Genomic DNA, 14,114 nt, shown 5'->3' with positions numbered 1-14,114 from the left:
TAATTAACATTCTGAGTAATTAAAAAAGGAGTATTGTTAAAGTTGTTAATTTAGATCATTCACAATTATAAAATGTGTGCATAAGTACATAGGTATAAAAACATCTATTTTAATGTAAAAAGATGGATTTTTGAGCTTCATAATATCTTCCAAGTCATACAAACTAGAAGAAATGACTGATCCACTTCGGGCAGGGGTTGGCCAGCGTTTTGTGCCACTTTCGGACTTTAAACTGGCACTGATAGAAGCCTCCCCTTAGAGGTACCTGCAAGTGCATCTCATGCTATTCACAGTCTCCAGGTTGGCCCCGCAGGACATTTTTACTGACATTACAGGTCCTAATTGTGGAGCTAGAATCTGTCAACAGAACAAACAATCACCTTGCATCCGAATGCATGCACGCCTCATACAATCGCCAGACAGGGATGATTTAGTGGATGAAAGGGGTCCTGGAACTTTTTCATCATGTTCACTATTTTTAGAAATCTGATGATTTTAACAGTAATGTGTTTTACCATGCATTTTTATTGCTGGCTTTTTATATTATTTTCAGTTTTTCATTGCTTTTGCATCGATCACGTCACCATTAATTTTATCGGTTCCTATATTTTTGCCCTTTTCCCTCATAAATTGTGTCTCTTCTACTCAATCATGTGGTCTCATAAATTCTTTCAATCTTAACAGTAGTTAATGAATAAAGAACAAACTAGAGCAAAGGCTAAGATCAAGCAATCAGCATGCTAGAGTTAGTCTTGAAAAACTAGTCTTTTACACCAGTGCCAAAACTCTACACAAAGCAAGGGATTCTTCTTCAATCTCATTAAAACCACCCAAACATGTATTACAGTGAATGACTCAATAAGTACCAACTAGCCTGACCACGATCAGATGCCATTCCTCAAAAACCTTCCTGTCAGCCAGTACCAGCAACAAGCTGAACCCTTTCACACCAAAAACCATTACTCCTGACATACTTTATTAACTTCAGTGCCAGCCTCCTTCTCATCAACACCAGAATTAAATCTGATGCATTCACGCTTGTGAACCCTTACAATGCCTCTCCAAAAACCTTAAAAAACTCCTGATCCTTTCAGAGAAGAGCAGAACTAAAAAACAAAAAACTAAAAGTGGTTTTTAATCACTCACAGAATGGAACGTCTCTCAAGCTCTCTCAGGAGTCAGTGGTCTGAAGCAGCATCACTTCCACCAAATCAACCTAACAAAACAACTAGGAGAACATACAAAGGCAACATAAAGACAAAGACCGTCATAGAAAATAACATTTTAAAAAGCTAATAAGAGACCCAAAAACAATTTGAAATCTTCAATGCTACACTATCTCCTAATCTCAGCCATCCCACACTCAACACTGGCAACCTTCTTTCAAAATACTGAAGATTAGAGAAGAATTTGAGCTAAAACCATCTCTGACAATCACCGCAAGACTGGTACAATGCCTAAACTTCACAAATATCAACGGGACCCCTTCTTAACCCAATTGCATCATAACTTTGGAATGCATCGCTTCGTGTACCAAACCCCTCATGCTACATGGAAGACTGAACTAACACCCCACACTGTTTAAGCCTCTGCCTCACTGGCTAAACATCATAAATGCACCCCATCCCCCTTCTGTACCCCAACTCCAGAAAAGCCCAAAACTGACTCAATTGAAACAAGAACCACTAACCCATCTATAGATTCATTTTCATACTTTTGTAAACTGTTGCATAACAACATAATCTGCACATAAGCAGCCATACTCTCATAAACTATCATCAATCTGGAGTTGGAGAGGGAGAAACGTATAGAAACAGCGATGCTGAAAGTAATTTCTAGAGGATTTGGATTTCGGGGTAAAATTCTCAGCAAGTAAAATTGTATTTCAACCAACATTCTAAAGGATTACAATTAAAGACACCATATCCAATCTGTCAGAGCAGCACAGGGCTTCATTCTGGCTCACTGCCTTTTTCATCTTTAGAGCAAACCAACTGATGATGAACTCATGATGAACCTCAAAATCAACTACCGCCTATATGCAAATAGCATGCAAATCCATCTAAGAATGGACTCCGAAACTACCTAACACTCAGACAATATCTAGAGGTGACAGAACCTATGTCCAAATCTCTTGTGGAATTAAAAACATCTCTAAGGAACAGTGTCATTCTTTACCACCTACCCCACATCACCAAGCGCTCTGAAAATAGGAAACTACCACCCCAAAAATATCACATAGGCCAAATTTCTACCTATGTTACAACTGAAGCTGAAGAAACACATTCTACCCAAACATCTACGACAATGAATTGTGCCCAGCGCTTCCATACCTTTTTACCGAATCTATCCCCTACACTCGTCTCCTTATGATCTATGCATGTATGTACTGTGCAGATGCAACCTCTCTCACTGCCCCAAACCCAGACAACACATCATACACAATCCTAATACCTATATATACACTAACTATAACATAATGTGTGAAAAATGAAAATATCAGTATATGTATCTTTTACTGTATATTTATCCGTTTATTATACATGTTTTTTTTGCTGCTCTGCGAGTCCCCTCAGTCACAACTTCCCTTACATCTACACATTTACTATGTAATGTCCAGCAGAACTCTACAAATAAACTAGTCCTGATGTCTCGCTTTCATACATTTGTTTTAAGCCAGCAATATTATTTCCACCAGGCAAACTTGTATTGGCACCACATTAGACTATTTTCTTTATTATCCAATAAAGTGTTGCTAGGGTATGGACAAAGGTATCAAGCAGCGCCGCACGAACAGTGTCAAAGAGATAACTACGGCAATGGAACGAAAGAACAGTAAACAACTGCCAATGAAATTATTTTTTTTTAAAGAAAAAAACAACTGCCAATGAAATTTAAAAAAAAAAGAAAAAGAAAAAAAAAAAAATCGGACTGTGTCTATGCTATATTTAATATATATACAAGGAGGTCTCTAACAACAGATTAAGTGCATTATTGACCACGTGTGGAAAATTCAATGCGAAATAGCTAAAAAGGTCCTGCAGAAGATAATTAAAATTGTGGGTGGCTGTGCATAAAACAAATGTGTTGGAAAGATTGGGGGTGATCCATCCAGCAGGGGCCGAGAAAAACAGGGGAGTGGTGGGGTGATGTCAAAAACATTTTTCCCCCATGCAATTTCCATAGGCAATATTGAACAGCGATACCGATAAAATGGCTGAACAGAATTACACCAAATCTATCAGAAAGCTAGATCTTTTAGTCAGAAAGCAGGGGCTTTTGTCCATATCGCCACCAAGGAGGGGGGGTTATTATTTATTATTTATTTATTATTTGTGTATTTTATAAAGCGCACAGCTGCCCCAACGGGGCGTCCCGGCGCTGAGAACTCTGGGAAAGGAGAGCCAGAAATGGAGGACCTGTCTAGGAGGAGAAAAGATATGTCTTCAGCAGTTTACGAAATGCTGATTCTGATTGGCTGGTACGTAGAGCTAGCGGGAGCTTGTTCCAATTCTGAGAAGCACAGACCTCAAAGGTTTTTCCACCTGCACGAACTCGTTTAAATCGTGGGGTGTGCAAGAAGAATAGGGAGTTGGAGCGCAATGTCCTTGAATGGGCATACGGTCGCAAGATGTTTTTCAGGTGTGCCGATCCAGACCCTTGAGAGGCTCGGAAGGCCAGCGTCATTGCTTTGAAGACACTTCTTTTAGCAATGGGTAGCCAGTGCAGTTTGCGTAAAAGTGGAGAGACATGGTGTCTAGCAGGAAGTCTCTCTACAAGCCGGGCGGCAGCATTTTGGACTGTCTGAAGTTTATGACACAGGCCTGCTGAGATACCAAGATAGAGGGCATTAGCGTAATCGAGATGGGAAATTATCAATGCCTGGATAACAGTTTTGCGGCAGTCCGCCGGCAGGTAGTTAATAAGGCGTTTAATGGTCCTGATTTTAGCGAAACAGGAAGCAGCCACTGTCTGTACCTGATTACTGAAACTTAGATGATGATCCCAACGTACTCCTAAATTTTTCACTGAATCTTTAGGGGTAGGGGCTTGGCTTAGATCGTCTGGCCACCAAAGGCTAGAGTCCAAAGGAGAAGGAGAGTTGAAAAACAGGATCTCCGTTTTTCCTGCGTTGAGTCGGAGGGAGTTAGCGTCCATCCAGCTAGAAATGTCCCTGAGGCAGGATTTCAGCGGATCAAAGGCAGAAGCAGAGGGGGTGTCAAAAGTAAAAAAAAGAAGCTGAATATCGTCAGCATAGGAGGTGGATTTAATCCCTGTCTGAGCGATCAGCTTAGCCAAAGGGGTAAAATAAATATTAAAAAGGAGCGGACTCAGGGAGGAACCCTGGGGAACTCCCCATTTAAGTGGTCTGGCAGGGGAGGTATAGGGAGGGGTGAAAACCTGCTGTGTGCGGTCCGAAAGATAGGATGTGAGCCATTTCAGCACAACACCTCCCACACCCAAGTCCTCGAGCCTACTCAGCAGGATCTTGTGAGAGACGGTGTCGAATGCTGCTGATAAATCCAGCAGCACTAGCACCGCCCTCGATCCCTGGTCAAGCGTCCACCTCACCAAGTCCGCCATTTCAATAAGGGCAGACTCCGTGCTGTGGCCCGACCTGAAGCCATGCTGGGAATCATGGAGAAGTCCATTGGACTCAATATAGTTCGCCAACTGAGAATGCACCAGTTTCTCCAGGATTTTTGCTGGTGCAGGCAAGAGGGAAATGGGTCTGTAGTTACTAGGTTGGTCGGGATCCAAGTTGGACTTTTTAAGGATAGGGACCAACGAGGCATGTTTCCATTTAGCAGGAAAACAGCCCAGTCTGAGAGAGCTATTCCAAATATGGTTCAGATGAGGGTTAAGTAGAGAGGCAAGTTTTTTGTACTGCTTGGCTGGCCAGGGATCATTAGGCGAGCCTGATTTACAATTGAGTAGTTCAGCCATAGATTCGGCTTCCGAGACGGCTGCAAAATCGGATAAGATAGGCAGTGATGGCGAGAGAGTGGTGGGCTTTTCTTCCCAACCTAATGTGTCGAGGGTGGGGAAAGAGGAGTAAATGATTTCTATTTTATCCTCAAAAAATTTGGAAAGTTTATCACATAATGATTGTGAAGCAGGCTGAGTCCGAGTCAGCGCGTGGGGGTCTGTGAAGGATCTGACTATATTAAAAATCTCCCTAGCGCCATTACTGGCGTGCGTGATTCTGGAGGCTAGAAAGTGTCGTTTGTGCTTCTCAATCAGTCTCCTATATTCTTTAAGGGCTAATTTATAGGAGATTTTGCTGTCGATGGTGTAATTCTGTCTCCAGAGGCGTTCAAGAGATTTGCAGGAGGCCTTTTTCTGCCTAAGCTCATCAGAGTACCAGGGTGCCGAAGGTGCAGCCCTATAAGTTTTGATGGTTTTAAGGGGGGCCAGAGCATCAATGGCCTGACTAAGCCATGTGTCCAAGTGGTCAATCTGTAAATCCGGGTCAAGGGACGGGCAGGGTTGAGTATTTTTTAAATATTCCCGGAGCGTCTCAGAGGTGATGCGGCTCCAATTTCTTCCAATTGTTTTTGGAATGATAACGGGTCTAATGTGACAAGAAATGTTGATCTCAAAAGGAATAAGGAAATGGTCCGACCAAATGACCGGGGTAGGGGGAGTCGCCCGAATAGATGGTAGGTTGGAGCAGATCAGGTCCAGAGTATGACCCGCTTTATGCGTAGGTAAAGATATTATTTGAGCTAGGTTACAGGCTGCAAGCGTAGAGATGAAGAGCTTGCTGTGCGAGCAAGACTCATTGTCAACATGGAGATTGAAGTCTCCCAAAGCGGTAAAGTTAGCATATCGTGTACTAAGCTGAGTAACATAGTCAGCTAAAGCAGGTAAGTAAGAGGTATTAGAGTGAGGGGGGCGGTAGATGAGAATTCCAGAGCAGGAGAAAGAGGGGGAGATATGAACAACGAAAGGCATACCCTCTATACATTCAATTTGATTGAACGGAGGGAGGGTAACCGACCATTTGGAATTATGAATTAGAGCAATCCCGCCTCCCTGTATATTATTTGGTCTATTGGCGCAAACAATACTGTAGCCCTCCGGTAAGGCCAGGGTGATTGCGGGATTCGTGGTGTCGTTCAACCATGTTTCGGTTAAAAAGAGCAAGTCCCAGTTGTTGTCCCGAAGGGACTGCCAGATGTCAATGGCATGTTTGCTCAGTGAGCGACAGTTAATCAGCGCAGCTCTGAGAGTCAGGGGGGACTGGGCTCCATAAGTGGAGGGAGAGTTCGATGAGTGTATTATGTTGGTGCTAGGATCTGAAGCCGGAAGAGTGAAATTACAGACAGGGCAAGAATAAGCCAGGCTCCAAGTGTCTGAAATAGAAAGCGGGCAGGTCACACATAGTGGGGGTCTCACAGACATCAGCTCAGTCCGAGAGTATATTGCAGTAGTGTGGCTGAGGGGGCGGGGAGAAAGACCGGCCCCGGTCGCGTCCTGATCGCGGACGAGCGCAGACGAGCTTGCCTTTAGCGCGCCTTCGGCGCGCAGTCGGCGTGCCCGCTGCGCTCGTCCGCTGCGCTTCCGATACATACACATATTTATGAAGATGTGACGAAGGGAGAGGGCGTGGCCTCGGAGTGGGCGTCTCCCAATCAGGGCGTGGGGAATGGCGGTCACGAGAGGTCGTCAGTTTCGCCCTAATCAGCGCTCGTTATGCTGCGCGAAAGGGATCCTGCAGACTGCAGCTGTGTAGCAGGCAAAGTAAGTAAGTTCTATTTAAAAGCAGAATTTTAGCAGTTTGTTAAAAATAGAGACAAGCACTATCAATCTGGCTACTCCCGGCTGAGCCTCAGGAGGATTCGAGAGTTATCTGATCGTGTACAAAGCAGCGCGTCACTTATCAATGCTCTGCAGGGGGCGTGGCCTCGGAGTGGGCGTCTCCCAATCAGGGCGTGGGGAATGGCGGTCACGAGAGGTCGTCAGTTTCGCCCTAATCAGCGCTCGTTGTGCTGCGCGAAAGGGATCCTGCAGACTGCAGCTGTGTAGCAGGCAAAGTAAGTAAGTTCTATTTAAAAGCAGAATTTTAGCAGTTTGTTAAAAATAGAGACAAGCACTATCAATCTGGCTACTCCCGGCTGAGCCTCAGGAGGATTCGAGAGTTATCTGATCGTGTACAAAGCAGCGCGTCTCTTATCAATGCTCTGCAGGGGGCGTGGCCTCAGAGTGGGCGTCTCCCAATCAGGGCGTGGGGAATGGCGGTCACGAGAGGTCGTCAGTTTCGCCCTAATCAGCGCTCGTTGTGCTGCGCGAAAGGGATCCTGCAGACTGCAGCTGTGTAGCAGGCAAAATAAGTAAGTTCTATTTAAAAGCAGAATTTTAGCAGTTTGTTAAAAATAGAGACAAGCACTATCAATCTGGCTACTCCCGGCTGAGCCTCAGGAGGATTCGAGAGTTATCTGATCGTGTACAAAGCAGCGCGTCTCTTATCAATGCTCTGCAGGGGGCGTGGCCTCGGAGTGGGCGTCTCCCAATCAGGGCGTGGGGAATGGCGGTCACGAGAGGTCGTCAGTTTCGCCCTAATCAGCGCTAGTTGTGCTGATGGTTGGGGGGGGGGGGGGCAAGGCCTGGCCTTATCCTGCTGCCAACCTCATGCTACAGAAAATTGTGAGCAGCGAGGGGTTTGCCGCCTACACGGGGTTAGGTGCAGGGCCTGACCGAAGATAAGGCCGCGCACAGCCAAAGCTAATAAATTAGTTAACAAAGGTTAAAGTGGTGTTATATGAAGGTCTTGTAACAATAAAAAAAAGACAGTTTTCAAACAAACAAAAAAACTGAAATTCACCAGTTATATGTAATTGACCTCACATATTACATCACTGATGACATCTAAAATCTATGGCAGTGTACATTATACTTATGTCAACTGCCCATAACTGGCGAATTTCAGATTTGCTTTGGTTTTAAAACTGAAGTTTATTTATGATTACAAGACCTATGTATAACTTCCCTTTAAGCTTCGTTTTTTTTCCATGAATACATATACACCCTTGAACACTGAATCAAATGGCAGTGGTGGGATACATTATTTGGTTAGGACCACTGAAAAATGCGTGAGCGTCTGCCTCCCATCGTTGGGTACAACAGGTTTTGTGGGTGTCTAATCCGAGTGTGCAATCAGGATTGCTCACATGTACACCACATGTACACCAATGATGATGCCCTGAAGGCACCAGATGCTGCAAAAACATTTTAAGGGTCGGATGTGACAGACAACTTGAACAGCAGGGGAGAGCTGGGTAGACTATATGTGGCGGAAGTAGCGTCTGGCCCACCTTCTCCCTGGATCAAGCACTTTTTTGGGGAAAGAAATTCAGAATTCGAGTGTGGGCTCAAATTTTGGCATGCGGGGTTCAAAAATCTATCAAGCATGCGCCACTTTTACAAAATATCGGTATCCCTGTGATGTACTGCCTGAGGGGCACAAATACAATACCCACAAGTACCCTTTCCTAGAAGAAGATGGGGTTCCTCAAAAGCGCTAGCACCTTTATTTTCCCAGCTTCTAAAGGTGCAATCCATGTTCCTGAGGTTAGACTCAGATTACAGCCTTATGTATTGGTTTGGGAGGCTCAAGGAGCAGACATGTTGGAAAGGATGGGTTTCCTGTATTTGTGCAAATGCCAGCAGGGGTGGTGCGTCTCAAATGAGTGAGCCCCGAAAGGAGGAAGTGATTCTGAAACATCTGCGGTCAGAACACGTTTTTGTGTCTAAAGATTGTCAGCTTGGCTTTCCCCCCTGAAGTTTGTGTTCTGTGGACTGGACTTGAGAGCCAGATAACGGTGGCATTTCCATGTGTGATGCTCTGTAAACAAGCATTTGCAAAGCAATAGGTCTCGTATTTGCAAGAGTGTAAGCTATTGGCATTGCCAATGCCTTTCATTTATCTGTTTTGCTAATTAACACATAAATAAAAAGGCATTGTCATTTACAATGCCAATAAGTCAAACACTTGTAAATGCGACACCTATTCAAAGAAGCGGCTGCCATTGTCCCGGGCTGCTCAGAAAGTGAAAGCACGCATGGCGCGCTGAATGTTGCAGGAAAGCATGTCATGCCTGCAGTAGGAGAAACAACATTAAAGAAAATAGTGCTTACAGACTGAAAAAAAGACTACCGTATAACAACCGAAGTAGTGGGGCCAGTCCTCATGGAAGGTTACAAATGAAGACAAGGCGGTACTAAGGAGGGACTAACAAGCCTATTAACGAATCAGAAACCAGCATTTACAAATGGCAATGACACAAGCCAATGACAAATATGGGTGGAGAGTGGGCGGGGCTTCTATTCCACACTCAGAGCAGCGCACGACCTAAAAAGGCTGTTATTGATGTCAAGCACAGGGGCTGCATCTTACCGTGACTTTAGATCTTTGCAAAAACAAATCCATTGGAGACCACTGCGACACTAGCTTGCAGGGACCATTCTTCACCATAAGGAGGTCAAACTGCACTAAGAGCCCCACCCCTCACCTGTTGCACCCCTCCAACACTAGATCCATGCACTCTGTGGTTCCCTTATTTAGGAAACCGAGCAGGTAAACAACTGCATGGTTTACCAGCAAAGGCAAGGAACTCTAATCAGTGCACCTGAAGAAAACTGAAAATCACTTCTTCAGAAACGTCACTCATGACATCATTCCCACGGTGCCAAGGAGGACTTCACTATTTTTGCCTTTCATCTCAGCTTAGCACAAGGACTCACAGTCACTCTATTAGTCACTCTTGTAGAACCACCTGCTGCAGGCCACTAAGTGATAAATGTTGTGCTTCGTACACATCTACATAACAGTTACACTTTTGATGTTTCATTGTAATGCTAAGGACATTTCCCAACAGTGAAGCAGAAAGGACGTTATACTTAATGTAGAAACTATCCAGGAATGTTTTAGAAAATAAAAATATAAATATTGTTTTCTCCTTTAACGAGTAAGGCTGTCCAAATGCTGCATGCCAGTAAGACTTTATCTTTCCAGTCTTTCCATATCTCGCATTTGTTTTCACATTAAAATTTATAAGATATGTGATTCAAAATGAAGAAAACAGAAAACTACAACTCCACGGCAGCATTTATTTGCCAAATAAAACGTCAGGGTGGGAACATGGTGGGTTGCGATCACAGCGCGCGGGAATACCGCACACCAGTGCCACTGCACAACTCCTAGTGAGTAGTCAGCTGCAGGGATGAGCAAGATTCTATCATCAAGACCACAAAGGATAGAGCCTGACATAAAGCTTTTGGAGGCTAGCAGTGAGTTTATTTCTTAAGTGGCCTAGGATGCTTGTTTCTGGTCCAGGGAGGAACTAGCTTGGCAGTTCGGGCTGGATTGTTCCCATGAGGCACTGGGTCAAGACTGATTTGCATATGGCCAGGTCTAAACTGGGGTGGCATGGTGAGCAAAAGAATGATGGATTTAACCCAGATCTCTTGACTGGGGGTGAATGTTTTGATTTGTTCTGCATTCCGTCCATCAATTGTGTGTCTTTTGCTAAGCAATCCAAAACATTTAGGGCCAGATGTACGACCCTTTTCAGCGGCCAAATAGCATTTGCGACTCATGCTATTCGGAAGGGGCGTCCCTTCCTAATAGCCAGTCAACATGCTCTGTACTAGTGTTTTGCGACTGCATTTGCGGCTGCAAAACACTTGCAGTTTACCACCTACTTCAAGTAGGTGGTAAACCACTCAGGAAGGGGTCCCGAGGGGTCCCCTTTCCCTTTGTGGGTATGTTGGAAAATATTTTTTAAGAGCAGGAAATGGTCCTAGAGACCACTGCCTGCGGTTAAAAAAATGAAACTGAAAATGTTCATTTTTCTTCTTTAAATACATCCCGTTTTCCCTTAAGGAAAACGGGATGCATTTACATTTTTTTAAAAAGCTGCTTTAATAAAAAGCAGTCCCAGACATGGTGGTCTGCTGAGCCCAACAGGCCACCATCCCTTGGAGCGCTGTCATTCTCAATGGGCTTGCAAATTGCGAGAGGCTAATTAATATTAATGAGCCATGCAATTTGCGACCCCATTAGGAATGACAAACAGTGTGAAATACACTGTTGTGCATCGAAAATTGCGACTCTCAAAAGAGTCGCAATTTGCGATGCGTAATTTTCATGGTCCTACATCTGGCCCCTAGGTTTTTTTACAGTGATATGTGAATTCCTGTTCAGAGACTTGGTAGGTAATTTCTGGAGCGCTTTTGACAAAAATACAATGTTTAAATAAGACTTCAGTGTTTGCCGCTCATGCACTGTGGGGACCAGCAAGAATTAGAGCACTGGTGCACAGTGCACTGGAGCGTCATAAACAGTGAAAATCAGCAGAGACAGTGCAGAGCCTCGCGTTATCACACATGTGACCGGAAGTGCCATAGGAACGGAGCTAATGCAGGACAGACTAGGACCTGCAGAAAAAACCAGACCCAGAGGAACAGTCCACTCTCCAGGCACATTCAGTGGTTGAATTCAGGGGCATAACGGAGGCCCCTACGGTGGGGGGGCGCAGGAAGCCATTCAGGATCCCCAAAGCCTTCCAGGGGGACCATTTAGCCCAAAGTCAATGAAAATCTTTGAGTTACGGTAGACCCACGAGTCCTTCACCACATTCTGCCAGGGGGCCCCATCATTTTGCGTTATACCACTGGTGGAACTCTGGTCAGTAGCATGGGCAGTGAGTTCATATAGAACAGGTTTGCAGCATAGGGGAGGCCCTTCCTGTGTATGTAGGAGCAGTGCCTTAGTCCTGTGGAAAAGTGGACGTTTTGCATGAGAATTCAGGAAGAGGTGAGCAGTCACTCATACTAGTATTTTATGAATGAGGGCGCGTTTTGGATTAGGAGAGTAGAATGGGTAAATCAGTCTATTTTAAAGTTTTCATTTTTTGATCTTCTCAAAGGCTGAATTGATCAGCTACTCAGTAGAGTCTTCTTGTCTGTGCCTTACAAAAGTTGTTCTTTTTCATCCAAGCTCAAAGACTGAAACCTTTTCCAATTTGACAGTAGAAACGTTAAAGTACAGCAGTGGTTTTTGTTTTCAAGCTAAGGATGTTGGTGGATCCTAAGCTTAGTGTTTTTACGTGGGCTAAGCGTGTGCATGCATGCAATGAAAGGAAGGAAATAACAGAACAACCCTGATCTACAGTACACAATACAATTACAAAACTCTTCACTCCCTACAGCCTCTCATAATGTTCTTACCAAAAAAGTAGACCCTCACAAATCCCCTCAAAATCATCAGAAGACATTCACAAAACCTAATACAACACATCACAACACCCCCAAAGGTTACTCACAGAACCTCCCAATAGACTTTTACAAAGCCCTCTAGCACACAAGAGACAACAGACCCTCACAAAGTCTCCCAACAGACCTACACATACGTCCACAACAGGACCTCGCTAAGCCTCCTAACATAACATCAAACCCCAAAAACTCTCAAAATATCCCAGAAAAAGGTCATAAACCCCGAAAAAACTCTCCCAGTGCCTCTATAAGATTATCACAGAAAAAAAGACCATCACATAAAGCCCAAAACACCTCCCAACATACCCTCACAAAGCAACCAAAATACCAGCATTAACTTTTACAGAGAGCCTACAAAGCCTTCAACGCCCCCTAGGAAGAAAGTTTCTTAACTCCCGAAAATCATCTGGTGGGTATCTAAAGATTTTTTATATAAAGACATGTTCAAGAAAATCCTGGCCAATCAATGAAGAAACTTGCCAGAACGGCATTATCTATCAAATAAAACACAAGCCTGAACATACAAGCAAATCCATAATTAGGAAGTAAGTGTTAGATTGAATAAGACAACAGCGCACTACACGAGAAGGCATCGGCCCAGGTGTGCTCACACACTAGCATCAACCCTGCAGAGAAAGAATCCTGGAATACCAATGTTGTAAAAGAACCTTGAAAGCCAACATTACGATCAAAATGATAGGGTCTCACTGGGGTCCCCGCAAGCAAACATTTTCTGCATTAAGATCACAACCACAATCAGCAGTCCCAGCAAGGCCAAAGGAAGAAAGGGCAAGGAAATGGACCGGTCACTTCCGGGTCAAGGAAGGGCTCCTTCCAAGACCCTCTGCCATGTGAGGAAACATGTGCCTCCCTCCCCCAAAAAGCATCTACTGTGAGGATCATGGAACGCTGTAAAATCATCACACCCCAATGTGTAAGAGGATGTATAAAGTACTTACGCTGCCAGCCCACAGCTCTGCTGATCTTCCTGTTAATTTATAGTATACAAATATCGTTTCTCCCTTTTTAAAATTGATAAAACGGCAGTCGGGACCAGTGAAATCTTCTACTGCTTTACCGCGACACAACAACACTGGAAAAAGAGAACAAGAAAAGGGCTTTAGTTTGATGGAAGTACAACTGCCAATCGTTACAAGCACTACAACAGTCGCTGAAGACAAGCAGAGAAAAGCCAATGTTAGGACTTTTGAACAGCTCTGGACGTAAACACACCCTCACCTCCCCACAATATCGGCAGTAGTGCAAGATTCCTTCCTTGCGCAGAGCAGGTGCATAGTGTGCAGGTGGTACGTAAGCGTCTTGTGCACGCACACACACACTGCAGAGAGCACCCGTGCAAGCTTCCATCACACACAGAGCAGGGTCACCCGAGGCAGCAGCTGAACGCACCAAACTGGTGAACGCCATGGACGGCAGGAGTGCATGATTCCCTCAAATACAGAGCACAGGCACCGCACTGAGTGCAGCAATGCATGCTTCACTCAAACAACAAAAGTGAAGCCCAGGCAGCAAAACTGCAAGCTTCCTTCACACACACGATATAAGCCTCAAGAAAGCATGCCACAACATACACGAGCCCTACAACTAACCGTAGGACGGATGAGGCATGGGCAAGGATCCGTCATCCATGGGAGATTCAAACTCTACCCGGCGGTGGTGTCAGCGGAGTGACACAACTCAGATGGAAGCATGGGAACTGAGCACCAGGACAAGGCTGGAGGTAAATGGGATGCAGGCAGGAACTGTGGCTGTGGGCTAGCACCGTAACAGATGACGGGTGAATGGGACATGGACAGAGATCAGACAGTGGCGGC

General features: G+C 44.7%; 1 protein-coding gene across 2 annotated transcripts in view; it reads right to left on the bottom strand.

The window, feature by feature from the left end:
• The window catches only part of MIA3 (MIA SH3 domain ER export factor 3), a 348,169-nt gene that overhangs the window by 316,496 nt on the left and 17,559 nt on the right, over positions 1-14,114 (bottom strand). For both annotated transcript variants that reach the window (XM_085612967.1, XM_085612968.1), the window contains exon 2: positions 13,239-13,372. In XM_085612967.1, the coding sequence (XP_085469093.1) occupies positions 13,239-13,372 (134 nt within the window). The remainder of the gene's footprint in view (positions 1-13,238; positions 13,373-14,114) is intronic.

This window comes from Triturus cristatus, chromosome 6 (genome assembly GCF_964204655.1).
Source record: "Triturus cristatus chromosome 6, aTriCri1.1, whole genome shotgun sequence".
Lineage (NCBI taxonomy): Eukaryota > Metazoa > Chordata > Amphibia > Caudata > Salamandridae > Triturus > Triturus cristatus.
The sequence above is the reverse complement of the archived record's forward strand: the minus strand, read 5'-3'. Positions and strand labels throughout refer to the sequence as shown.